The sequence below is a fragment of the Temnothorax longispinosus genome, chromosome 6 (genome assembly GCF_030848805.1).
Source record: "Temnothorax longispinosus isolate EJ_2023e chromosome 6, Tlon_JGU_v1, whole genome shotgun sequence".
In the NCBI taxonomy this organism is placed as follows: domain Eukaryota; kingdom Metazoa; phylum Arthropoda; class Insecta; order Hymenoptera; family Formicidae; genus Temnothorax; species Temnothorax longispinosus.
Genome location: NC_092363.1, coordinates 21,504,976 through 21,531,466, shown reverse-complemented (window position 1 = coordinate 21,531,466; position 26,491 = coordinate 21,504,976). Strand labels below are relative to the sequence as shown.

The 26,491-nt window shown below is 36.0% G+C and overlaps 1 protein-coding gene and 1 long non-coding RNA gene across 4 annotated transcripts in view; one reads left to right on the top strand and one right to left on the bottom strand.

Moving 5' to 3' along the window:
• Nucleotides 1-12,332, top strand: part of LOC139814119 (lachesin) — a 95,454-nt gene extending 83,122 nt beyond the window's left edge. For all 3 annotated transcript variants that reach the window (XM_071780148.1, XM_071780147.1, XM_071780149.1), the window contains exons 9-10: nt 1,478-1,648; nt 4,040-12,332. In XM_071780148.1, coding sequence (XP_071636249.1) covers nt 1,478-1,648; nt 4,040-4,323 — 455 coding nt within the window. In that variant the 3' untranslated portion in view covers nt 4,324-12,332. The remainder of the gene's footprint in view (nt 1-1,477; nt 1,649-4,039) is intronic.
• The window catches only part of LOC139814123 (uncharacterized), a 173,205-nt gene that overhangs the window by 100,565 nt on the left and 46,149 nt on the right, over nt 1-26,491 (bottom strand). The gene's annotated exons all lie outside the window — the stretch shown is intronic.

Sequence of the window (26,491 nt, the reverse complement as noted above, 5' to 3'; positions counted from 1 at the left end):
ATGTATTTACTCGTATATGCCAATATACATTCCAAATCATTAACAATTCAATTTCCTCTTGTTTTCTATCAATGAAATATATTAATTTTAATAATAAGAGTCAATTATTAACAATAAAGTTTTCACTTCCATCGTGAAATGAAATTATGATTTAACGCGATTGGAATAATTTACAAAATATCTTTCCATTCATGTGTATGCACGAATGCAATATCAACATCTGCGTGAAATAGTTGTAGTTTCCCTCGCGTATTGTTTACCACAAGTAGCGTAGTCCGTTATAACGATTGGTTTGTTAACTAATTACCGACTGTAACTAGCGGAGAAATGCTCAAACGTTAATTACTCTCACAAGACAAATCCGATTATAGACCGTACTTTAGTTTAAGCGATGCGATATCGTTGTACTGTCAGTTTCAAGAAACTTATTATTCGTATTATTGGAAACTCGTTCTACAAGCTTATGAAACTAAACAACAATAAAACAAAAGAGAGCGCGAAATAATTCAACTTTCTTTCTATTTTATGCAAAATATAATAATAAAGATAAAAAATAAAACTTTTCTCGGTGTATATCAATAGTCAACAGTTCTTTTAAATTTTGGCTTTTTTTATAAATATATCGCGCGGTAAAAAGCCAATTGTTTCGGTACTATAAATCCATACGAAATGTCAACGAGCACCAGCAACATATCGCAACAACGTGTAATAACTTGGCTCAGAATCCCTCAAGAAAACTTTAGATAGATATAAGAGAGAATACTACTTATCCAGACTCGCGGAAATATCCCCGCAGTGGATTTCACCTCGCAAGAGCCAGACGTTCTCCCAGTTTAACACACGCTCAGCTATCCGGAGTTCCTCGCTCCAATGCATTCGTATGCAATTTCGTCTCGCGTGGAAGATACCTTTCACTTGTTTCCCATTATCCGCAACTGTTTCAACGTGTAATAAGAAAGCATAGCATGAAACGGGCGAGATATCTTATTTATGGTAAAAGACGTGGCTTCTTAGTGCAGCGCATAAGTATATCTCATAGTTTAGTTGAAATAACATTTAAATAAATGAATATAATTAATTCAATAATATTTTAAAGTGTAGCGTTTCAAATTTTGCTCAATTATTAAAGCGATTGAAAAATCGGAGTAACATTGAAACCGAAAAATATATGTGTTCAAATATAAAAATTCTTGAAATGGTTCTAATAATATCAAGAAATATATAATTTGTATTTAAACCGCAAAATTGCGGTCATTATATTATAAATTTGTATATCTATTTTTAATTTCAATCTCTTTCTTTCTTGTAAAATACTCTTGTATTTCTCTCTGTAATTTCATAATGAATGATTTTTTTATTACTGCCGCATACATAACCGATAAAAATGCTGAATACGCAAACATGAGGAAAAACAATATGTGGTTTTCTAGCCGGCGGAATTGGAATAATCGAGTATGCTCTCTACTTTGTTCTCCAGGTGCGATGATAATATCCAGCGTCAGGCACAACGTCCAGATGACGACGAAATCACCGTTCGAGGTCCGGATGAGCCTCATGATCCGGAATTTGCAGAAAAACGACGTGGGAACGTACCGGTGTGCGGCCAAAAATTCCCTCGGCGAGGTTGAGAGTAGTATTCGATTATACGGTGAGTACACAGCGCGTTTTCGACCGTTATCAAACGAAGTTTCCCGCGGAGCCCATAAAGAATACCTAATTCGATTACTCGACGGAACGCAGTCAAAACGAGGAGAGAATTGCGTTATCCGCGCCGCATTTCGTTTCAATGCACGTGTACATTTGCGGATAATCGCGATTCTTTCTACTTCTCTCTCCCTTTTTCTCCCCTCTGTTTTATTCTTTTAGATAGTCGTAACGCTAGGGATTAAGATTTCGTACCTTAAAATAAAACCTGCAAATAGATCAGCAGATAATTGCGCACGGGAGAGGTCAACGGTGAAAAGTTTGCTCTGTAAACTGCGAATGAGTTATTATACTTAATAAACACCGTGCCGGGATTAATTTTCTGCTTGTTACAGCTGATAACCTCTATTTCCTTGATAACTGCTTCGTAACATATTAATATCAAGTGAACGCCATCTAAACTTTGAATTTATATGCTATAGAAAAAATCATATTTAATAACAAATAGCACGAAAGAATTGTGCAAGATTTTCATCAAATTTAATAAACTGTTAGTAATTAACTTGATAATTAACAATAAGCCGCAAATCAAGATACGAAAAATAAAGTCTATACAGCATTAAATAAGAAAAAGATAAGATTCTGTTTTTTTTCTATTCTTCAAAGTTTACCAGATACTTCAATCCTCATTGTTAAATAGCTTCCATTGATCATGGCTGGCTTTATTGAACAAAAGAAATCTCTGGCGCCAGATCAAGAAATACACTTTTGAGATATTACACCGTGCAAATCGTTCCATACGTTCTACGCGTGGCTTGTAAGCGAAACGATCTTGAACGCGTTCGGGTAACAAGACTCTCGACTACTCCACAACAAACGAATTACAACGCGAAAATGGCTTTTTGCCGCGCGCGTTGCAAGTCGGTTACACCGGTATCTCGCGAGCTGTTGCGGGAGTGAAGCGAGGGGTGGAATTTACTCTCGCGCATGACCTGTTATTTCTACATTAATGTGGCGGGTCGCGAGGTTAACGAGTCCTCAGCGTGAAAATTGTTGTTCGGGGGTCTCATTCCCGCCGCTGCCAGCAAATCGGGCGCGTCCCGCGCCTACCTCGCCGCCGTGATTGATCGCAGGATGATAGGAATAAGAAGGTTTCCTCCTTATGGCAAACACACCTCGCGTTTACAAGCATCGTCACTTTGCGGACGGAAATCTCCGAGGAGTTGCCTCTATATCAGCGGCAGATGCCCCTCGGTCAATCCTCATCTTTTCGTGCGCGCGCGCGCGCGCTCGGATTTCTCGGCTAGCTTACAGCTCTCCCCTCAGGGTATATGAGGCGGAAGGGTGAGAAGATAAGGCTGGCAAGTGCGGTACACCCTACTCGCGTACGTAAATCGTCGCGTGTTATCGACCCATCGATTTCGAGAACGAGGGATCTTCATCCGGTGCGGTGGACGTAAGGATGACATATTTGCGTACGTAAATTTAAAGATGACGATACAAGAGACGGTCTCAGCCTGCATTTCTTACTTGCTAATGTTAACGGGATCTCCGTAAGATCGGAAATTTGAAATTCGCTGAAAAAGATAATGCAATCGATTTTATCAGGGCAATCTTCTCGAGAGACTCATCACAGAATATTTCCCTAAAGTCCAATAGAAACTTCAGAAAACATGTTATATATATATATATATATATATATATATATATATATATATATATATATGAATACACACATGTGTGCCTACTCGTCTGATACTAAACTCTGTACATGAGAACGGCATGTGGTTGGAGCTGTCTTGTCTACAAGCAATCTAGCTTGACCTTTGTTCTTTTATTCAAGAGAGTCCCGATGGAGAAAGTTTGTAGCGTCAAAACTCTAAGCGCCGATAAATACGCGACTTTACTACTTTTTGAAACAATACAATGAAAAGGGTTTTCGATTTACATGGCGTCTCACAAGTGGCTCACTTATAAGTTACTTATTATAAATATGCATGTCGATTATTACGTTTATGTCTCCCAAACGTATCACAATTAATTATATTTTAGAATATTCCTGTACACTGCTGAATATTAAAAAATAAAATTTAAACCAATATCTTAATTAAATTAAATAACATTTTGTTATTTTTAATTACCATATGTGTCGAAATCTATTACTTTAACACAAAACAGGGATTATTTTAACTCCATTGGTTTAGTTAAATTAACATTGTTTTAGTTAAATTAACGACATATTAAGTAGGAGCAGTGGCGATCACCCCTATAGGGATGGTTAAAAATGACTCAAATTTAGTAATTTAATTTGACACAACGAATTTAACAGTGTAATTATAAATTGCTTTCTTTTTCGTTGGGTCCATCGAAACCGCGTATCTTCCTCCTGTTTCAGAGATTTCGGGACCGGCGAAAACGCAGACACCACCGTTCTATGACGAGGAGGACGAGGTGGTGTACGGTTCGGCGGAGATGGACAAGATGGACAAGCCACTAGCGGTGGATAACACGGTCCACGGACACGTGGGTTATCCGTCGCTCGCCACGCCGTCCTCCACGATCCGCGTCGGCAAGAAACGACCGATCAACGCGAGTTCGGGCGCTGATCCTTATCCACGACGGCTCTTCGTCCTGGTGTCGCCGCTGTTGTGGCTTCTTATTGTTTGCCGAAGATGGTGATGGTGATGAGAAACGGGAAATGAGCCGAGGAACTCTGAAGGACTTGGGTCATGGCACCCTCAATGCTCGCACGTTGCGATTCTCGTAACGCGATCTCTCGCAACGACATAATTCGGAAGAAGAATTGTTATATACGATCGACACTCAATGACCATAAAATCGAAGTTGTTTGTATAGCGAGCTGCCGCGAGAAAGAAAAATAGATAGAATAGGTATTTGAGAAAATTCGGTGCTATTCCCCAAACGTACTATATTTTAATTTTAACTGATGAACGCGAAGAAGCCGCTACGGCCCGTAGCTAAGTCCGCGTGCAGTAAAAGCCCGCAAGCTTTAATCTTCATTGGTTATTCAGCAGCTTGCACGGCTCTACGCGGCAAAAACAACTTCGAATGGGCTTAAGTCGCCGCCGACGACGACGACGTATCGTCTTCCTTGAGTGGCTTATTCGTAATTCGTAGACCTAATCAATGCATCGGAAGCTCGCGGAAGGGATGAACCAGATGGGACTGAAGGCGGGGGACGTGCATTGCGGAGCATATATTGATCGTGATACTTGAATCGGAGAATCGATCGGTGAGTGCTAAGTTAATTAAAATCAGGGATCGAATTCAGTATAATTTAATTTGATTCTATTTTATACATTATACATTAATGCCCTAGATTTTTACTCCTATGTATAAAATTAGACTTGTATGACGTAATCCCATTTTACGATACACACAAGATATCACCATTTTATTTGATTTCAACGGTGATTTATGAGAATGAGATTAATACTAGCATCAATCGAGCTAAATAATGATTTTTATGTAAAATATAAATGAAATAAAAAATTGAAAATCTTAATTTTTTATTTTATTTTTAATTATTTACTAGCAAAGAAAAGGTTATTATCGTAAAATATCAACTTCTTCTCTATTTTCTTATGCGAAAGCATGCGCGCGTATTATCAAATCAAATTGCGGATTCTCGATATACCGAAATCGAAACGTTAGGAAAGAAAGAAACGTTAGACGCAAAATGTAAGGAGGAAGACAATGAAGCGATAGAGGCTGAAGTTGAACGGACAGATGAGGTTCTTTGTAAGATGAGGTCAACAAGGAGAAGAACATATCTCAAAATGATAATCCTGAATAATATTCGCGCGGATCGAAGAGTCAGGTGCGTAACTCCTCAGTTTCGGCGGCAATAAATCTGCGTGATATGTACATATTTACGTGTATCATATACAGGCACGCTCGCACGTGTATATGTGTGCATACGTCAGGGTAAAACTAACACATTCGTGCCACTTTTCCCCCAGCTCTGCCCCGCTGCGCTCTCCAGTCGCGTGCGAGTGGCGTGGCGTTCCGTAGATAGCCCTTACGATTACGCCGGTGTAATAGGATATGTATATCGCGAGTTTAAACGAGTATTGAAAGCTTTAAAGGAGTTCGAGCCAGAAGTAGCAAGACGCGCCGTGTCTCTCGCGTCTTGGCGGACGCCCCTCGATCTCGAACGAATCGATCGTGGACACAAGCGGCCCCCAAGTTGTTCGCCACACACGCCTCGATCACGGACGTGCGATCGTAACCTGTTCTCTCTCCCGCGAACTTTCTTTTCTTCTCCGCAAGGTTACCGGTCGCTCGGGGGAGTTTTTACAGCTTTCTCGTTTAGCGGCTCTCGACAGGACAAAACTCTTCAGTCAACACGGAATTAAGTATGTCTTCGGCGAAACATTTAGTGCTCTACTTTTTGAATACGATTCTTCGTACCAAAGTGTTCCCCAATAGCGGCGGAGTGGAGAATCGTTTTCAATGATTGTTCACTCAAGGGTTTCGAGAACGAGCTCTAGATATTGAAACTTCTTTTCGGTTAAAATAAAATTGGATGATATTCGTTAGGTATTTACTTGAAAATATTAATAGCAACTGTTGATCGTGAATTTAACATTAACAGATTTAACATAGATAAATCTAAAAACGATGCTGAATAAAACCCCATTCCCGAGAGTTTCTAAAAACGGAAACTAAAAAAGTAACAAAAATCTGAAGAACAAATTTTTTTTTATAAAAGGAAGAATTGAACGGAAATAAATATTGCACTTTTGGATATTGTAAGAAATGAAATCAGCATAAGTCAGTATAGTTCTTGTCCTCATTGATTGACTTAACGACAAGACAACAAACTCAATATTTTATATCCGTCAAATATAATAAGTATAATATAATGCATTTGACATTTTTATGACCACGGCTGATTCTTTGTAAGTTTATAGTTTTGCAAGAAATCTATAACATTAAACTCTAATTTTACTTACAACCAGCGTAAAATAAAATTATCAATAAATATTTAAGAAAATTACAAACTAACATACAAAATTAACATTTTTTAATAAAAATTAAAATATGTAAAAGAGATATTTGAGATAATAAAGATGCTTCTCAAAAATCTACGTTGTGTATAAATTACAAGCAATGAGACTTATAGGAGCAATTCAATCAAAATGTGATAAGTCAATAAAAAATTTCACCGATCGCGCGTCCTATGATCAGGAAGTGATATATGATTACTTGTTTCCAGTGTGAGCCAAACAACTAATAAGTGTTCGATAGCATTAGTAACGATTGTTTTCTGGCGCGAGTTGCTTCAAGTGAGTAGAATTCATGTGTGAGAGAAAGAAAAAAGAGAGTGTGTGTGTGTGTGTGTGTGAGAGAGAGAGAGAGAGAGAGAGAGAGAGAGAGAGAGAGAAAGAGAGAACGGTACTAATTATATTTTTATATTTCCACATAGTGTGATTACGTTCCGTATCGATAGATTTTTAATTACTGTCAAAGCCTTGACCAGCCATTCCAATCGTTGTTATCGTGACATTCGGTTCTCGCAGTAATTTCTCTAATTATACTTGACGTATAGCAACAGCGAACGTCGTGACGTAATGGCGTGTCCAGATTGGCTGTTCCGATTCCGCTTTCGGATCTCTATCCTTTTTTCGAACGAAAATCCACAAAGTGGATCTAACACAACCAGTGGAAAGATAACAAAATCGATCGCATCGATTCCCCACGCATCACTCGCTACGAGTGCTACGACAGTTTTGTATTCACTTGCTAAATAAATCGGGCGTCCCCGTGGGTGCTTGGTTTTGAAGTTTTATGGCAACTGAAATTGCGTCTCGTTACGCTTCGCGGTTCGTTTTCGGTACTCGCCGTCAGCTCTCTCGCAGGAGCGTCATCATACGTGCCCAATTTTTATTAAAATCCATTTTCGTGTGTGTCTCAATCGATTTGTCCTTCATGATCGGTTCGCCCGCACCTAATTGCTCTTAAACATCAACCAAACTTTTTTTACGTGAAACATGAAATTAGTCCTTTCGCTATTTTACTTAATTTCAAAATAAAAGCTGTATCGAAGTTTCAATATTGCAAATAGTTTATAGTTTCAAAGTAATATTGAAATTTAAAAAAGAGAGAAGTTTTAATGGTAAAATGGTTACACAGTATTTGCTTGCATTGTTCTAAAATGCACGACAAAATGGAGATACATTAAATGACAATTTAGGAGAGAATCGTTATTTTATATTCTCGATATTATACATATACATTCTAGATTCACGCTTGTTCCGCTGAAACGTCACATCTGATAAATTTGTCGTTTGCAACGTTTTTCTGGGGAACCCTTCAATTAACCAATGGCCCATTTTGCGTTCGATATAATATGCGACGTGCCACATTCGTCACTGCAATCTACATCGAAATGGCCGGCCGCAAAAAAAAACCTGGGTCGCGAAGCGTCCTCAAGCGTCCTCACGAGAGCCAATGAATGGTCGCTCTCTCGGTGACCGAAAAAAAAACCCTCGAGGAAAAAAAATCGCGACGCTTTTTCCCCCGACGGGCCAAATCGCGCTCGTTTGCGACACGCCGTCGTAGCCTGCGAGGCCGCGAACGAGCGTTGTTCCCTCTTATTTCGTCGGAGGGAATCCTCGTTTCGGAGCGATTATCGTATCTCTCTTTCTCTCTCTCTCTCTCACTCTTCCTCTCTCTCCGGGCGACGCGGGAAAACAGCGGAGAGGTAGGCCGCCTCTCTCGGTCACCGTGAGAAATTATATAAGGGCGAATCCGCCTTTAAGGACTAGAGGAGGAAGATCTTAGTTCCTCCATAAATAAACACAACTGCCCGCGCAGCTGGCGCGGACGTAATTCATCGTGAATTAATTTAAGGGCCACCGCCGCCTCCCCCCTCTCGCCCCAGTCTCACGTTTTCATTAGAAGGCCCGGCGTGCCGAGGCCGCCATTTGGCGGCTCTCGCTTTTATGCTGATTTTATTTCCCTTCTTTCGCGAACTCGCAGCATCCACGGAGTAATTGTGCGGTATTATTATCCGCGCCACGAGTCGGGGCGGCACGAAACGACCGCGTGACATACGGTCCATCGAATCGAGCGAGGGCCAAAGTCAAGATTTCGTGGTTCGCCAAAGGTCCCCTGCCTTCTCCCTGTCGTACGTTCTCATTCTCACCATCTTCATTTTCATCGTCGACGTCGTCGCGGTGCCCGAAGATGTCGATGGCTCCCTTCGTATGACTTCCAAACGAGCTTACCGTTCCGTGTGGACTACGTCGCGCGGTCGTCTCCATAAAGTTACAACTGCAGCTGCAGTTACAGTTGTAACCCTTCTCACGCTGCAGGCCCCCAAGCCGTCTCTCCGGCGGCTATGGCTGCTCGTAGATTTCTGGCCCCCCTCTCGGCCACTCGCTTAATCTCCGTCGGTTACGCTTATTAAAGTCCCGAGAGGTACGACGTGTAAGCCCGTCGAGGCGATATACACGGGGGACGCAGATAGTTACGTATGCGCGCCGGTTGCACGACGTTGGTTTATCGCGCGCTCGCAGTCCGTGCTTTTCGCCGTTTCGACATGCCAGACGAAGGGTAGGTACAGTTTCAGAAGTGCGCACTTCAACACGTCGCAACGAGAACGATCAATGTAATTTCGCGACTCGATCGCAAGGGGACAAATGTCCCCCATACGTGTAACATTTTCCTCAGTTTTGTCTCTGATTCATCAAATATTATTTGGAACCGTAAATAACCGTGATAAAGATGTGCAAAAATAATTTACCTTCATCACAAAATTACAACGCGCACACGTTGATTATTCTCGATCCGGGATGAATGAATGAATGATTTACGAATCGATATCCGTCAACTTTCGTGTCTCTTTTTACGTGTTAATTGAAATTTTGATAACGTTTTTTAAACGTCAGTTCTTTGCTCGAGGCGCTTCAACATTGATATATTTTGGCACTTTAACTGCCAGACGATTTGGGATTTTTCTACGACACGATTGAACAGCTTCGAGAAGTTTGTTTTATGAGTCTTAAGTGGGTCGATTGAACTGGTATAAAGTTTTAAGAGTTTTGGAGAAGGAGAATTAGCCAACTTCCTTTTATCTGCGTGAATTATCGCCTCCGCGGATCGTCCCTTTTGGCATTCACGTTGACATTGTGTGAAATAATGCTATGTTTTTATCTTCCAATGGTTTTACGATATTGTACAAACAATATACCTCGCGTAATGCAAATTTCATTTATTTTTCTTTATTTCAATTATGTGATACTGTCGTTTTTATCGATCTCTTCTCGTATAGAATGTCGATATACTATACGATTCCTGAACTTCCTTCGTCTTTTTTGCCCCAGTATACCCATGCTTATCTTTTTCATGGCTCCTCTTTTATTTACTTTAGTTTTCGCAACGTGGCTTGTTGCAGTCGTTAGTTTTTCTTTGCGCTTATTGAGTCGTAAATAACATATCTTCCTTATCGAACGAAAACACCGTTGCAAAAAAAACCTATCCAAATACCTGTTCTAGAATTTTTCGCTCTTCGTGCAGTAGTTTTCACAATCGAGTTTCGAAGCTGTGTTAACTTGCACAAACACACACACACACACACAGACACATACTCACCTACACACACACACACACACACACACACACACACAAGAAATAAGTAAGTTAAAAATATTTTTAGTTCATTGACATAATGTGCCACAAAAAAGAAAAAAAAGCAAGAATCATATCCTTGTGACAGAGATATTACTCTTAGAAACATGCAAAATTTTATCGTGCATAAATCGGCGAATACAGATTCTTAAGAAAACAAAGATCGATTAAAGTAACTGTATTCGAAACGCGATGAACGTCTTAAGTGATACATCTCCTCTTTCAATCCCCGATCGCACGGATAATCGGATTCTCCGCGCTTATTTCCCAACTTTGAGTTCGGGCGACGGACAATATTGGGATACAGGTCTCGAGAAGTAAAATGTATTATGGATGTAGCACGGGGAAAAAAAAACGTTCTCGCGCGCGAGAGCTGCCGATGAATTTCCTGCGTAACGGGATACAGGGCCGCGGACCACCCTCGAAATCCCTAAGTCGTCCGCCGTGGAGATTATCACTGGCGATTATCTAGGCAACTGTATGTCATTGCCACTCGGCGAAGTCCTGCGGCGGCTCATTCCTCCTTTCGCGCTTCCAAATACTCCTCCAGACTGTAATATCAGACAATACGAGAAAACGAAACTTCGAATACGTGGAAAACTGTTAGCGGTGTGCATGATGCGAAGAATAATTTCTCAACCCTTTAAGGAATATCTAAACCCTCCCCCTTCTCTTCCAGCGCCACTAAGCTTTAGGATCGATATCATAAAGTCGTATTTTATTAACATCAGAAGAGTCGAGATAAAATAATATCATTTCTTATTAGATTCAATGAATTATCTTTGACTATCGATCTATTACATATCTTCAAAGTACGAACATATCGTTGATCATATTAAGACCAAAAATAAAAAATGTTACCTTAAGATAAGCAGTTAACTTAAAAATTTAAACCATCAAAGAGGCCTTTACCCGGCAATCTTTCATGTATTCTATCAATATTTTATTTATCTGCAAACTTTAATCCGGTTTAGTCTTTTTAAATCCACACACACACACACACACACACACACACACACACACACACACACACACACATTTAGAAGATTTATATTTTTCCCCTTTTTAATAAAAACTTTCCTTTAATTATACTTCCCTTCTTCTTTAATAAAATGTTTCAAAAAGGAGTGTCACTTTAGAAATTAAAATGTAACGAAAAAAAAAGAAAACATTAAACAAGGAGTGTCTTTTTCAATATGATTACAGATATAGGTGTCTCGATTCTTCTGATGTTAACCACAAAGTAACTTTCCTATTGAGTTTTAATCGATATGATGTATTGTATACTTTTTGTAAGATAATAAAAGGCGAACACGGTTGAAAGGTGGTTCCTTGGTTAGATTTATGTAAAGTCCCAGTAAGTCGAGATGTATCCCGAGATCATCTTGGTCCTGACGGGGATACCTCGCGAGATAGAAATGTGCTTTAAGAATCCTTTGGGACACGAAACGTGCTTGTCAATGAGTGTTCAAGAAGCTAATTAAATGAATTGCATTGTCTTCGTTCACGAGCGCAATCGATTCGACTTGTACATTAAGAGAAGAAGTTGCAACCCCCTGCGTTGTTAAATGGGACAATCGCGTTCCGTATCTGAACGAATCTCGGCGTTGTTGCGAGTATTATCTCAAGATGATCGAATGAAATACTGCTCGTGTAAAGGTAAGTTCGACCGTCGACAATGTATACCAAACCTAAACGCTATATCTTCCTGTATAAATAATAATCGCGAAGTCGTAGTAGCGTTCGATACCGATTTCCTCGACGTCTTTCCCCCCCCAGCGCGTGATGCATAGTGCTCCCGTAATTTTGTATAATTGTACGTACGAGCAATCGATCACCTTGGTAAGCGAAGATTAATTAAAAACGAGACGACGAGCGACAAGCGGATTGTATATAAATATAGTCGTGTAAGAAGGTAGCGGAGAATAATTCTGTAAATAATTGTGAACAAAAAAAATACTGTAATCAAGTATCACGGCGGAATAAAGACGGAGCTTCGTGTTGCATATGAAGCTATCGATAAGATCTCATCTTGTATATGTTATTGCACGAATCCATTATTGTTTTTGTTAAGTGATAATACATTGTTATGCTCAGAGTTTCCTCGTATTATGAAATCGTACAGTTGTATTCTCATAATTAATTATTACAAGAAAGCTTACGTTCTATTGATACATTATTTTATTGATGTTTTATATATAAAATGATAAAAATTGCTTATTTTTAGCTCTTACGACAATTCTGCATATCGGAGCAAGTTCAAGTTTGATGAAGGTAAGTTCCACATAAAATGTTTAGCAAGATATATCAAAATTTTAATATCTTTCTATAAAATTTTGTTAATATTTTAAATCAAGCTGGGAAAAATTTGGAGCCCACAATTATAGTTATCAAATTATTTGGATATCGTAACCCTATTTTTAAGTATTTGAACTAGAAATAGCACCGCGTAACTAAAAATCGTAATTTATAGCTATTCTATCTATTTCAAAGATTTTTAAATTATACCAGTTAATTCTCTCAATTAGTTCTGTCGATATTCAGTTACGCAAAGATAATTTTCACTTAAGGGGCACTAATAAAATTGTTAAAGTGCTTAACTGTAGGTCCAAATCGGTAAAAATTTTTCCAGAGTAAAAATGTCATTTAAAAAAAATAAAAATTAATGACCTCGATTTTCCTTAACAGCGATAGATTAAATAACTAAAATTGATATTATTTTCGTTGATGTTTAATGCAAATCATAAATGTATGCCAAAGTAAGAAAAGATTATTTTTAATGAGATATCTTGATGTTGCACTGCATTCTAACTCGGGAATGCATGCGTTGATAGTCCAATGTACTTTAGAAATTTAATATTGAGTGCACGTACCTTTGCGTAAAGTCAAGCGCAAAAAAACTTAATCTTTGCAAATTGACAAAGAGCTCTTAATATAAATTCTTTTCAAATCGTGGAAGATATGATAAGACTTTTTGTATTTTTATTCATTCATCTAGGAAAACTCTTTTATTAAGATAAATAACACATGAACAGCAATATTGCGATACCATTCTAAAGATAATGGAGTCTCATTCAAAGAATATCAAATAAACTATTTAGTATCAATGCTTTTCTCATTTAAAAAGATTAAGAAAAATTATTAAATTAGTTTGTATTTAAATTTAAATTATTTTTGATATATCGTTTTTATAACATACATTTCTAAATGTAATATTCGATATCCTATCTTGATCATTTATTGTGTAATAGAGGAAGGATATTGAATGTTATGTCTAAAAATGTATTCTACCGCAAATATCGATATACGGTATAATGATGACTTTTGCACTGCATGCTTTAAATTAAATACTGACTTTAAAATATGCAAAATATGATGAATATACGAATGAAAAACTGTTTTTTAAGCAAATTGTTTTCATGTGTATTTATACATTATTTATTCGCTATTCATTAATAAATTGAGCTTTTAATTTTAATAGACCATAGCTTTGTAGTTCGACGGAAGGAATTATTTTCCTTATAATATAAATTTTTATTACAAATAATTGTTTGACGTCAATTACTTATGTTTTTCTGCAGCATTATCAAACCGATATGAATATCAAAATTATGTTTTTTATTAAGTACTCAGTATATCTCAATATTTTAAAATGTCAAATTCTATAAAAAATGTATATACTATATGTACAATAGTTTCCATTTACGATATGTATTTATTCAGATGTTTCGTCGCGAATTACCTTCATAAAGTGAACATTATTTACGCAGAAAGTCCAAAAACCGTCATGTAATTTTTTTAATCACAATTTTTTTGGCCAAATTGGATATAAATATTTTAAATTGTTAATTTCAAATCATAATTATAATTAAATTTTAAATTATTATTATTCGAAAACACTATCTTGATATTTTCATCGTAAAAGATCATTTCCGAAGCGACAGAAGAATTTTTAATAAAAAAGACTTGGTATTTATCTAAAAAAAAAATCACAAGAAAAAAATGTCTCAACAATCCAAGTACAATGCGATCGCTGGACGTAATTATAATGGCCAGTAATATACCAAACAACCGCGCGTTTCAAAGCGCCGTTTACACTTCACATCTAAAAAAAAAAACGACGTTACTGTCAAATATTCGCATCAAATACAGATCTTCTCGAATGCACTTTAAAAATATGTCTAGCGAGTGGACGAAGGCACACATGCATTGCGGTTGGTTATTTGGATTTCGACGCGAACGGAGGGTGGCAGAGGGAACGAGAAACGGGAAGCGGTTACGGGTCGAATGGAAAAATTCGCTCGATATTATTTCAAACTTCTTTGAAACACGGGGTAGATATGCCAGACTCGCCCGGTCTCTCACGCACGTGCGGCGTAGGGTAACAGTCAAACACTTGGCACCAGCCGGCGCCGGGTATGTGACATGAATATTTGTTTCTAATAAGATATGCTGCCTCGCCAGCGCCATTTGACGCACCTCTCGCGCCGTGCTTACGTTACAACTATCGCACGCGAGATCGGAGATGGAATCCAGTTCTGCGAACGATTTTTCTATCAGACAGATAAAACGGACGTAATTGAATATCGAAGTTATGTTCGGACGACTTTAATTTGCCATTTAGTTAGCAGCAAAGCCGCGACGTCGCAAATAAATTCGCTGCGTTGCGCAAATTTACAGTTTGAATTACATTCCTTGTCCACTTGCCAATACATTGACGATTTTGCTGTCAGATGACATTGAGAACAATTTCCACAAAAGTCAAACCTCTCTCTCTCTCTCTTTCTAAATTCGATAAAACCCTAAAAAGCTAACTCCTTAAAGTTTAAAAGATATAAAGTTATTTGTGATATTACCTCCAGGAATCGACGTAAACTTTCGTAACATGGAAGATAAAAAGTTTCTATAAAAAATGTGACTATAAAAATGATATAAAAAAATAAAAACAAATGAAGTAGACAAAAGAATACATAACAGAAAATAAAAATAATAATTAAAAAAATGTAACTTATAGAGAGAGATTTTTGTAAAAAGAAGGAGATATATCTCACAGTGTTCAAAATGCTAAAAATAATCATTTTGATACATTATTTTGGTACAACTAATATTATTATTTAGAAACTAAATTCTTACCACAAAATCATATTATATATAGTCAGTCATTCAATACATTTTTTATTACAACAATTTTAATTTCTTCATATGTTTAATAAACATTTGGAATACGCACACAATTTGTAAGATAAAGCAATTCTGAGAGTAAACTATATCAATTTTAACGCGTTTATGTTACATCAATTAGGAAATGGGATTCAGTTTCCATATCGGATTTCGATTACGCAGTCATAGCAGTAAAGTTCATCTTGCAACATTAATTGCGTCAATTCAAACTCCTTCGGCTTATTCTTACCCCCCATTGTGTGAACCTATAATTTCGATACTCAATTTATTTTTAAGGCAATGTAGTGTTTTCTAATATACAATTTTTAAGACTCTGTGTGTATCTTCATTTTTAACTTTTAATATAATGTTACATCATATATACAAGCAATGCTTTCACGAAGGAAAGCAAGCTATATTAAGGTTTATATATAAGAGAAATTTCGAAAACTTACTCCCAATATAAGTAGCATCGAATAATAATGTTGTTTCATGTGCATCGATTCTTCGAGGCAACTCATAAGATGATTATCCCGTAAACCTGGAAATTCGCGAAATTCTACGCACATAGTTTCCCTTATACCGTACACTCCGTGGAATTTCCCTTCGAGGCATCGACCGGAAATGCTAACAATTGGCGTGCTAGCAACAACGGGAACTAATAATCTCGATCGAATCGACTGACACCCGGAATGTTTAATTAAGATTTGTGAATAAACCAATACATATTGCAAGAATTTCCATTGCAATAGATCACTAACTCGTAAAATCAAATTTCGTTCCAAATATTACACACATGCTTCAAAAATTCTGATATTTTATTATACATCATATAATATATATAAATCACAATTATATGTATACGCATAAGCATATAAAAAATAAATGTATAAATAAAAATGTAAAAATAATTGTTTATTATTTCTATAAGATTTCAAGGAATTGCTTCTTGAGAATTTTATTGAATTTAGGTCTGAAACTTTTGTTAAAATTATTTTCTATTATTTATTATCTGGCAATGAAAGCATCGACATGTCGACAAGTGGACAAGACACGTACCTAATTCAGCTTGTAAATTCGTGTACAGCGTTTATTTGCGATATCGCGGCTTTGCGACGTCGTCGAACCTCCTTCACCTCGGATTAACCAGACGCCCTTGTTCAGGTGGCGAAAGGAGAGATCACGAGCCTTTTATGGGGACGCTTCGCGTCGCATTAACGACGAGATGGATCACGTCCTTCCACGCTCGTAAAGTAATGCGCGCCGGACTTTGTTTAGATCCTTCTCCGTAAAAGTGCACGTAAGCCGTTCCGTATCTCTGCCTCTCTATTTTTCACCACCTCTCTCTTATTCGTTCTCCTTCTCTCCGTTTCAACCTCCGGTCAACCCTCCTCAAGCGGTTTTCCACGTTTCTCTTTCTCCTTTTTTTTCATTTTATTTATACGTCTCCCTTTATGGGAGTACACTCCTCGCGCGTCCGACTATCGTCGTTCGGCACGGTCGTCATGGTCGACGGCAGCAAATTGCATCCAGACCCTTTTCCTTTTTTCAGTATTACGCATGCGATGGCTTCGGTGGCCCTCAAGCGACACGTACGTGAATCCTCGTCTCATTTTCCCCGATTTGATTAACTCGAACAAATGACGTAAACCCGCAAGTGTAACGAAAAACACTGAATAACATTTGTTAGGATAATATATATACACATATATACAACGTTTCAAAAAACATTTCGCAAATTGAACGTAAAATAAATACCTTTCGATAATTGCACTAATTGCATATCACGTTAAACTAATATCAGTGTTTTTATAAGTTTTAATTTATCAAACAACTTCTTGAAATGTTAAAAATTCAATGAAATACAGTTTATTGACAAAATGCATCAACTATTTTATGGCTTCACATTAAATACGAAAACAAAGCTTCCTCTATGAGGAAGCAATAACCTCATAAAATTAACTAAAGAGAGATATTCGATTTATAAACTAGTATAATTAAAAGAAAATTAGCCATTATTATCTGGCTCAATAAAAACTTATTTTATTTTCATAATCACAAGATAGAAATGATTGAGTTATATCGAGTGATTAACGATTTTTCTTATACGTCATTCATAATTATTGAGGCAATTTCATGAAATAAATATATCTCGCTTCCAATATTATTCCATAATAATTCACGTACAAATATTATTTTAAAAAACAAATCCCAATAATTAAAATAGATCACAATTATCGGTAAAAAAAATTTGAATTTAAAACGACGCTTCGAAATCAATACTAATTCATTCTATCGTACAATAGACACATAGCCGATTTAAATGTATTTTATTTGTATCCCGTTGCTCCTATGATTCGATTTATTTACCGTAGCCATTACTATTATATTTCCCGTATATAACTGTAACCATTATATTTCTTTTATCGACGGATCAATATGTAACGCAATCTTCTTTTTCTTGTCCTAGTTTTCGCAATCCGACGAGAAAACGTAGAAGAATAGAACAATAATTATTAAGCAGTAAACTTGGCTGGAAAAGAATCATCCTTTTTCCCAATTATTTGGAATTTGTAGCGCTTCTATATAAAAACAAAATGTCAATATTACATTAGTTTGTGTTTTTTGATCTCTCATTGTTCTGCTTGCTTTATATCGCTCTTTGTTATCGGATCAATGCGTGCGACGAATCTCTTCCTCTTCTCTCGATCTCGTTTCGCCCACCTGGGATACAAAAACACAAGTCAATCTGGTTGGTAATTACCGAGAGAGTATCTCTCAATTCGAGAGCAAATGTTTCCTCCCCGGCTTGCTCTCCTTCTAATGCGTAAATAAATAATAAAAGTTTATTTTCTGCTTAAGTCGTATAGATTTTATCCTATTAGAATTTTAATTCGAAGCTATCGGAGTTATCAAAAGTAGAAAATAGTGCAAAATAATTAATATTTCGTACTTTTATACATGCCTCATTTTTCTCGAAAAGCCATAAACTGTAAAAGTTCTTCTAAAATTAAAAAAAGAAGCTGTGCATCATCGCTATACATTAATAACCATATTTATTCTTCTCCACTTTAAAGAAAGAACATTAAATTTTTAAAATCTGTATTTAGTATCGCATAATGATACTCGATAAACGATGACTCGTTTCATTTTTATTTTTCATTATGAATTGATTGAATGATTATTTCAATTTGAATAAAATTATTGTATAAATCGTTTTATTGTATAAGAACCGCGAGATTATGAAATTCAAATTACGTTGTTTTAACAATCCTGAATCGCATTTTCACAATTTTTCGCGATTCCAAATTCTCTTTTTACTTTTGGAGCTTGATTAATTCCGACGAGCACGTTGTGATACGAACAATTATTGCCAAAAGAATATCTCATCCACCAATATCTCATCTGATCTCATCCTCTCTCATGACGAATACACATATATACCTATACATACATTCTTTACATTTTTTTCATCTTTCTCCGATATCTCTTCTTTTATTTTTATATAATCCAATTAGTATTAATATATTATATCAAATCGCGATATCAAATCAAATATAATATTAGAAATACCAAATTTATTCTTAAGATCCATCTATTAAATCATATCACATCTCAAGATTGATTTCAGTTTGAATTTCTTGGTAGAAACGCGACTCTAAATAGAGGCTTAAGAATTAGAAGAAGGACAAGAATGCGTGGCGAAATACAATCCATTTCTGTGTGTTGACGCGATAATAAATCGACTGTCGATTAGCTGTCACGATTGACACGATAAATTGCATCTCGACCTTCTTTTCTTTTCGATTGGTATGCTGACCGCTTGTGATATGTCCACTTCTCCATTGGATGTGACTTCTCATATCTGCACATAGCATTTTAATTAATAAAATCGATCGTAATGAATAATCCAGCTGTCGATAGCGATGTCTAACATTTGCTGAAAAAGAATAGAGTCCAAGAAAAGAAATCAAGAATTATAAACGCTTATAGATTATTTATAAAAACATCTATATGTACATATATATATGTACTTATTAAATTAATATACTGTGTATATATTAATTATTAATTTTATAATCTATAAATATTTGGAGATACTATTTTAAGATCCCGTTCGTGACAGACAAAGTGACATAAATTCGACCGTGTATGTGTGCGAGTTCAACGTTTTTCTTGCTAGTAAAAGTGAACCAGCGCTTGGTGATAAGACGATTTCGTTTGTGCGCAGAGGAAAGTAATCCTGAGTTATGCGATACCTTGCCATCCTCGAAATACTTCTTGAGGACGACCTATTTCGATACAGTTAGTGAAAAATAATACACCGATTATGGAAACCACTTTATAACCAGTGAATAAAACTTTTAGTGTAAAAAATTATTATTTTTTATAACAAAGAAAGAGAGAGAGAGAAAGAGAATATAATAATCTTAAAATCATTAAAATAGTAAATTAAAAAGACTTGTAACTGTTAAATGATATCTTTTATATCATTAATGTCATCATATAATTATTAAATCCCAAAATTATTTTGAAATTATTCTCTCTTTATATATTCCTACCACAATTTATAGTTTAAATTGAACATTTATTTAACTGTACGTTACGATGATTCAAATTGTCATCTGCTGCAGGTTATTCTCAGGAAGTTCTAGAATCTAGGAAAAGCAAACTTTTTACAATTTAAGCTATGCATTTACGATGCAAAGAACGCTAGTGAGATATCATAGGTAGATTTAGAAGTAAAGCACGGTGACATATATACTTTTAAAACGAGATATTATAGCTAAAATTTATGAGTGCAGAAATAATCTTACTCGAAACAGTTGCTTTTATCTCGTGATTTTTCTGAAATAAAAAATAGCAATAATTTATATGACGTTACATCTCTATGTACACAAAGCTCTTGCGATAGATTGCAATAATAAACACAAGAAGACTTTTATATATATATATATATATATATATATGTATATATATATACATATATAAAGATATCTGGATCCGTCTGTGTTAATACTTTGAGATACTGTCAACTTCAGAAGAAACTTGTTTCTTCGTTTTAAAGATAAATAAAATTCCTGATGGCTGCGCGTCGAGAGAATCATCGACAATAACGACGACAAAGAAGAAACAGCACTCAGGAAGAAAACGAAAAAAGGAATAGGAAAGGAAGAAGATACGCAGCGCCATCATTATTATGAATGAGATTTACACTGGCTGACAGACGGTCGAATATTTCAGTAGGTAAACCAATATATCCTCGCCTGTGCGCACGCCCCTCCGCACATGCAAATAGAGCAGGTTGGCCAGTACGTGGCAAATATTTGTTTAGACTTTTCGTCGACGTGCTGGCTCAGGATTGCATCGACGGTGAAGACGAGACGCCCACCCAAAATTCGCGCCAGTTTTAATATCATCTTATATGTATTTGCATGACGTTTATTATAATACAAAGGTACGCTTCGCGACAAAGAGCTTAACCGATCGAAAAAGAATCGGTTTTAATTACGCTGCCGAATATCATCGTAGAAACCAAACGGTTGAAGTAAAATATAATAATATAAATATAGCAGAACTTAAAATAAAATTTAATATAAACTAGTCTCAAAATACGATGCTTCACTTGCAATCAGAACTCTATTATATATTTATACGTATTCAAATCGTACAATATTTCTAAAAACAGGCACAAATTTTCTTTTTTAACCAAAAGTTATTTAATGGTAAAACAATCTGCCAGACTATATGAACTTAATTAACAATCCGTCAGTCTCCATTAATATATTATAGGATTGCATTTACATTGGAATTATTTTAACACTTGCGCTGCTAGAAATACAATACTAAAAATATTGCTTAAATATTTTTGGCTACAAATTATTAGCTGTGCTATTATTACATATTATGTTTTATACGTCATATTTACAGTAAGAAAAACTCACAAGAGAACCTAGCAAGCCCAAAAATTCTGATTTTAGTTAATAATATAAAAAACAATATTAGCTGCATTAAGAAACTAAAAAATTCTTTTTAATTATTGTTTTTTAATATTATTAATGAGGTCAAACAAAGATGTTCTTACAATAAAACATTTTTTGAGGATACTTTTTGAGATATATCGAGAAAAGCAAAAAGCTGCTCTATCATAAACATCCCTTAGAATCGTTTTTGGGCTACAACTGAAAATTTCTAAATCCGTCTATTTATTCCCTCTGCCCCTTACATGTGTGCAAAGTTTCATCAAAATTAGAATTTTCGGGCTCGCGAGATTCCCTTGTTAGACAGTAAATGCACAAATAAAGCAAAGGGATATCAAGTTTTCATGTTACGAAAATAATATTCCCTCCTGATCGAATAGAAATAGCAAGTAAATACATGTTAGATGTACAATTATTTAAACAATGTTCCGCTTCGACAACAATCTTAATACCATTTATGTAGAGAAAGAAAGCACCTATTTTACATTGTTCCTACAATGTGGATGTAGGCAGATGAAACTCGTGTAAGCGATTTTATTTCTCTTGCCTACTCGTTATCTTGTGATGCATCGAGTTGCTAGTGTTTTTTTTTTTTTTCGTAGCAATCATACGGAGAGAACGAACAATTACTGAACTCACGGCGGGGACAAGAGTCACTTCATGCTCAGCAATTTCCATGTGTCGTGTACTTTTATCGCGTTGAAGATTATCGACACAAGCGCGTGTAGGTGCTTGTTAAATTTTAAATTTTAGCTGATATATGCTCGAAATATTGTCAATATTGCTCAGCTCATGAGCATTATTACAAATTATAGCGTCAATTATGCTTGAAGCGGCAAGAAATTAAAAAAAAAAAAGAATACTTTTATAAACAAATAGTAGACATATCATATTTTAAACATTAATATTATTATAAAATAGGTTATGCAACTGTTTGAGAAAATAGGATTAAAACAACTAATAATTACATTTCGGAGCCTTATCTATATATTAATATCTATATAGTTTTTCCTGTATAAATTTTGCATTTTTAAGTTAAGTTCAAGTTATTGTTCGATTTTTCTGCATTAATTCTATTAGAAATTCCACTAAAAATCTATTATTTACATCGCAATAAATATTATTAATAATAATATACAGATATATTAGCAATATAATTAGTTATATTAAGAGAGAACGTTCGCGCAAAAATCAACCACCAGTATTTTTTCAGATAAAATTTTAAAAAATATGTATTTTTATTATTTTAAAAACTAAATTGAATGGTGTAAAAATAAATCGTAAAAAAATTGTTTCCATTTTGAAAAAAAAACTTTGTAAAAAATAATCCATACCCTTTGTTTGATATCTCTTACGTATAGCATATATTCATCTCATTTTCTTAGCAATATGTTTAAACATTTCACAAAATTTGGTTATTCTGAGTACGATTTGTGGAATACTTAGGTTGCAAAATATTTGAGTTAAATTGAACAAAACGTTTGTTGCTATTAATTGAATCATTTGCAAACAAGTGATGAAATAATGAAAGAAAATATAGTTTCCTTCTTTTCTTTCCATATTAGGGAATAATCGGACACTATCGACTGACACGACGGAATCGGAATATCCGGGAGACGAATGTACAGTTGAAATTGAGAGTCCGGTGAACAAAATGAGAATGACAAGCGCAAAGCCAAAGAAGTTCTCGACTCACTCGAGAACTGAGAGAAAATGATCGAAGAGAGCTCATTGATGCCACAGCACAATGGACGGGGTTCACTTTCTTCGACGAGCCTCGTTAATCAGTATCGCGTACCGATTTCGCGAGAGACAAACGAGAGAGAATCGCATTCTCTTACATATATTATCCATCAACACGTTTAATTGTCATAGTAACCATGAAGTAACATGTATTTTGATATTGACATCTCCAATAAATTTTGCAATGATAGCACAAACTTGTGCTAAGAACTGTCGAGTTCTTCTTTTTTACCACACTAAAACTCTTCAAGAAGCTATGAAAAAAAATCTTTTAACTTACCTGGAATAATTTTTAGAATAAACGCACCTAAAAATATAGCAATATTTTCTATTTTACCGAAAATAATGATAACGAGTAGTTATTTTCATTACAATATTTACACATTTCGTTATTTCTAATTTTAATAAAAATGTTTATACATTAAAAATTCTTTATTTATATGTCGAAAACTCCCTTTTACAATATAAAATGAGTAATTATAAAGTGGGATCAAAAACGATCCCAGATGAGTAATATGAAATCTTAGAACAGATTAGGCGAGAGACGAGAGTTAACTAGAAACAGTTTAAATTTTATATTAAAAAACATAAATTATATAAAAAATAGGGATTGCGCGGAATCTCTATCTCGGTATGCAATAACTGTGTCAACTAATACTTTTTGGAAGTTAAGATATTTTTTACTAAAAGTGTTCTGTGAAAGCTATTTGTCGCAGCTTTTTCATTACACAGATTTTCACGAGCAGTCACCTTGCCATAATCAATATTCCAGCTCGCACTTTTATACCTATACATGGATTTTTCGAGACATAGGATCGATGCGAGAGCATAAACGATTACCAGGGCATAAACGCGTTTCAAAATTGATCGACAGAACTGCGAGCGACTGAAGGCCAGAAACGGAAAAAGATTGATGATTTCATGGCAAAAGTATTAAAAAAAAAAAGAAGCCGCGAGGTAGCCCACTTTTGTCCCGAGCCTAGGAAAATTTTCCAAGTTATATCATTAATTATATCGCGATATAGTTGATTTACATCGGCGGCGCAGAATGGTCGATCGTTTCGCGACGTCGATGTCGGCTTATAGTAATGATTCACTGCTCGTTTCGCGAGCGAGCGGCGCGCGAAATTATTTAAAAATCACCTCCTCACTCGGTGTCGCGCTCTTATTTAAGTCGTGTACACTCTCCGGGGAGACTTGTCCGGACGCGGTCCCAGGTGGATTGCGGTATTCTCCCTGTCAGGCCGCGGCCTATTAATTTTGTCGCGCTAATCTCCAATCTGCGTCTCCTTACTTTACAAAGTATTACGAGGGATCCGTGACTCCAGCCGCGACAAGCAATACTCGTTATAATAAATCGTTTTGCGTCCTAATCCCTCGGCCGCGAGATTTCCTAAACGCAACTTGCGTTCCGTCGGATCTCGAGACGTGTGCCGGATCTCCCGCACGAATTTTGATTAATGTGCAGTTTGGCATTTTCTTCTTCGATTTCACATCCGCGATCTAGAACATACGGGGATTCCTGAGTGACATTTGCATTCAGTTTCAGCGAACGGAACCTTTCTCAGATTCTGTCTTTTAGTAAAGAATTGAGCGGCGATTAGCAATGATTGTAACTTTCTAGCTCAATTCGAGTATAAAAAGTAAAAACATGACGCGTTCCGCAAAAATAAATATTGTACCTCTCCAGATAGCAGTCTCGTTTCTTTCTGTTATATCAATTGTTTACTTGTTACTGAAATAACGCGAGATGTCAGTCGTAAGTTTTATTTTACTACGCATCAATCGCTCTCGAACGGAAGCAATAGAAACACGCTCTGCGATCGCAGCTGTTTGGAGAAAAAAAAACGAAACGTCACAATTCTCGTACGGAGCAGAAATCGTAAAAGAAACGCTTTACGCAGCGCAGCGACGTTGTTAAAAATTGCTTTAACATTTAAAAGACACCAAGCCCTCTCCTTTAAAGTTTCTCCTTTATCCGTTACCGCCCCGTTAACGAAGTGTCAGTTACCTCTTGCTATATTTATAACGGTGCATGATATTCGCAAACGCGATGCATAGTAGTCGACAAAGACGATTGATCATACTTTACCTATATTTTTCGGACAAATATACAATAAAATAAGCAGCGCTTTCAATACGATCTGAATCTCAGTTAGAGTCAATTTTTCACGAGCTCATATTTCATTCAGAATATATTTCAAGCCGAGTTAAAAGAAGACTGTAGAAATTAATAATATCTGAAAGTTAAATATGATAGGTATACAAAAGATCTAAAATACTTAGCACTCGCTCTTTACACAAATAAAAAACGTTTGCAATTAAATACGACATATATAGATGTATTGTATTATTGGACCGATTTGGACGAAAAATAGGAAATAAAATAGAAATATCAGCTGAGTTACTAGAATGCAGATTCGTTTTTTATATCTGGTTGAATAAAAATACGTTGCGAGACACCGGAGACACGAAATTAACGCCATCAGTTAACGATATTATTAAAGAGATATGATAACTTCTTCACCTACTCAACGCTTTAATTATACGAGTTTTTTACGTGAACAAAACGGAATATATCTTGTGGGCATGATATACACGATGAAATATTCATTAGATATACGTCATACATCTGACGGGCACGGTGGCTACGTTGGAATTAAATGAACATTGAGATAGTTACGAAATTTATAAAGTGCAAGTACACTCGCGGAAACCATGGGCGAACATTCGCAGGCTTATGTATAGGGTATTAAAGTGAATAAGTTTAGCAAATATATATTATAAATAAATTCTTTGACTTCTTAATTTTACCCAATCTCTTTTAAAAATTTAAATAATTTTTCAAGTATGCACATTGTCGTCGTAAAAATAACAAAATCTGCTACTAAATTCGACTGTTATCTATTCATGTCATGCATAGGAAATTATTTCGTGGAAGCTTAAATCGTACATAATTTCAAAGCTGTCGCGCAATATCGACGATCTTATTAAAGAAACGTCAGATCCAAATTGACCGAAGAATCTACTAGATGAAATTTTCAGAAGCTATTCATTTGCAATCCCGCGCGTAACGGACCGGAACCGCAACTTTATTCATAGCGATCTAATTATTTTGTTGGCACGACGGAAGTGTCTTGACTGGTCGTCGACGCGCACGGCTCGTCCCGCTAACAGCCGCGGTACAATTTATGATTGGTTTCGCGGCGCGCGGCCGCGAGATGGAAAAAGACCGAGGATAGAACGAAACAAATTATTTCATTGAATATTCAACAGTTGCCAGAAACAGATCCGTTATTCAGTGG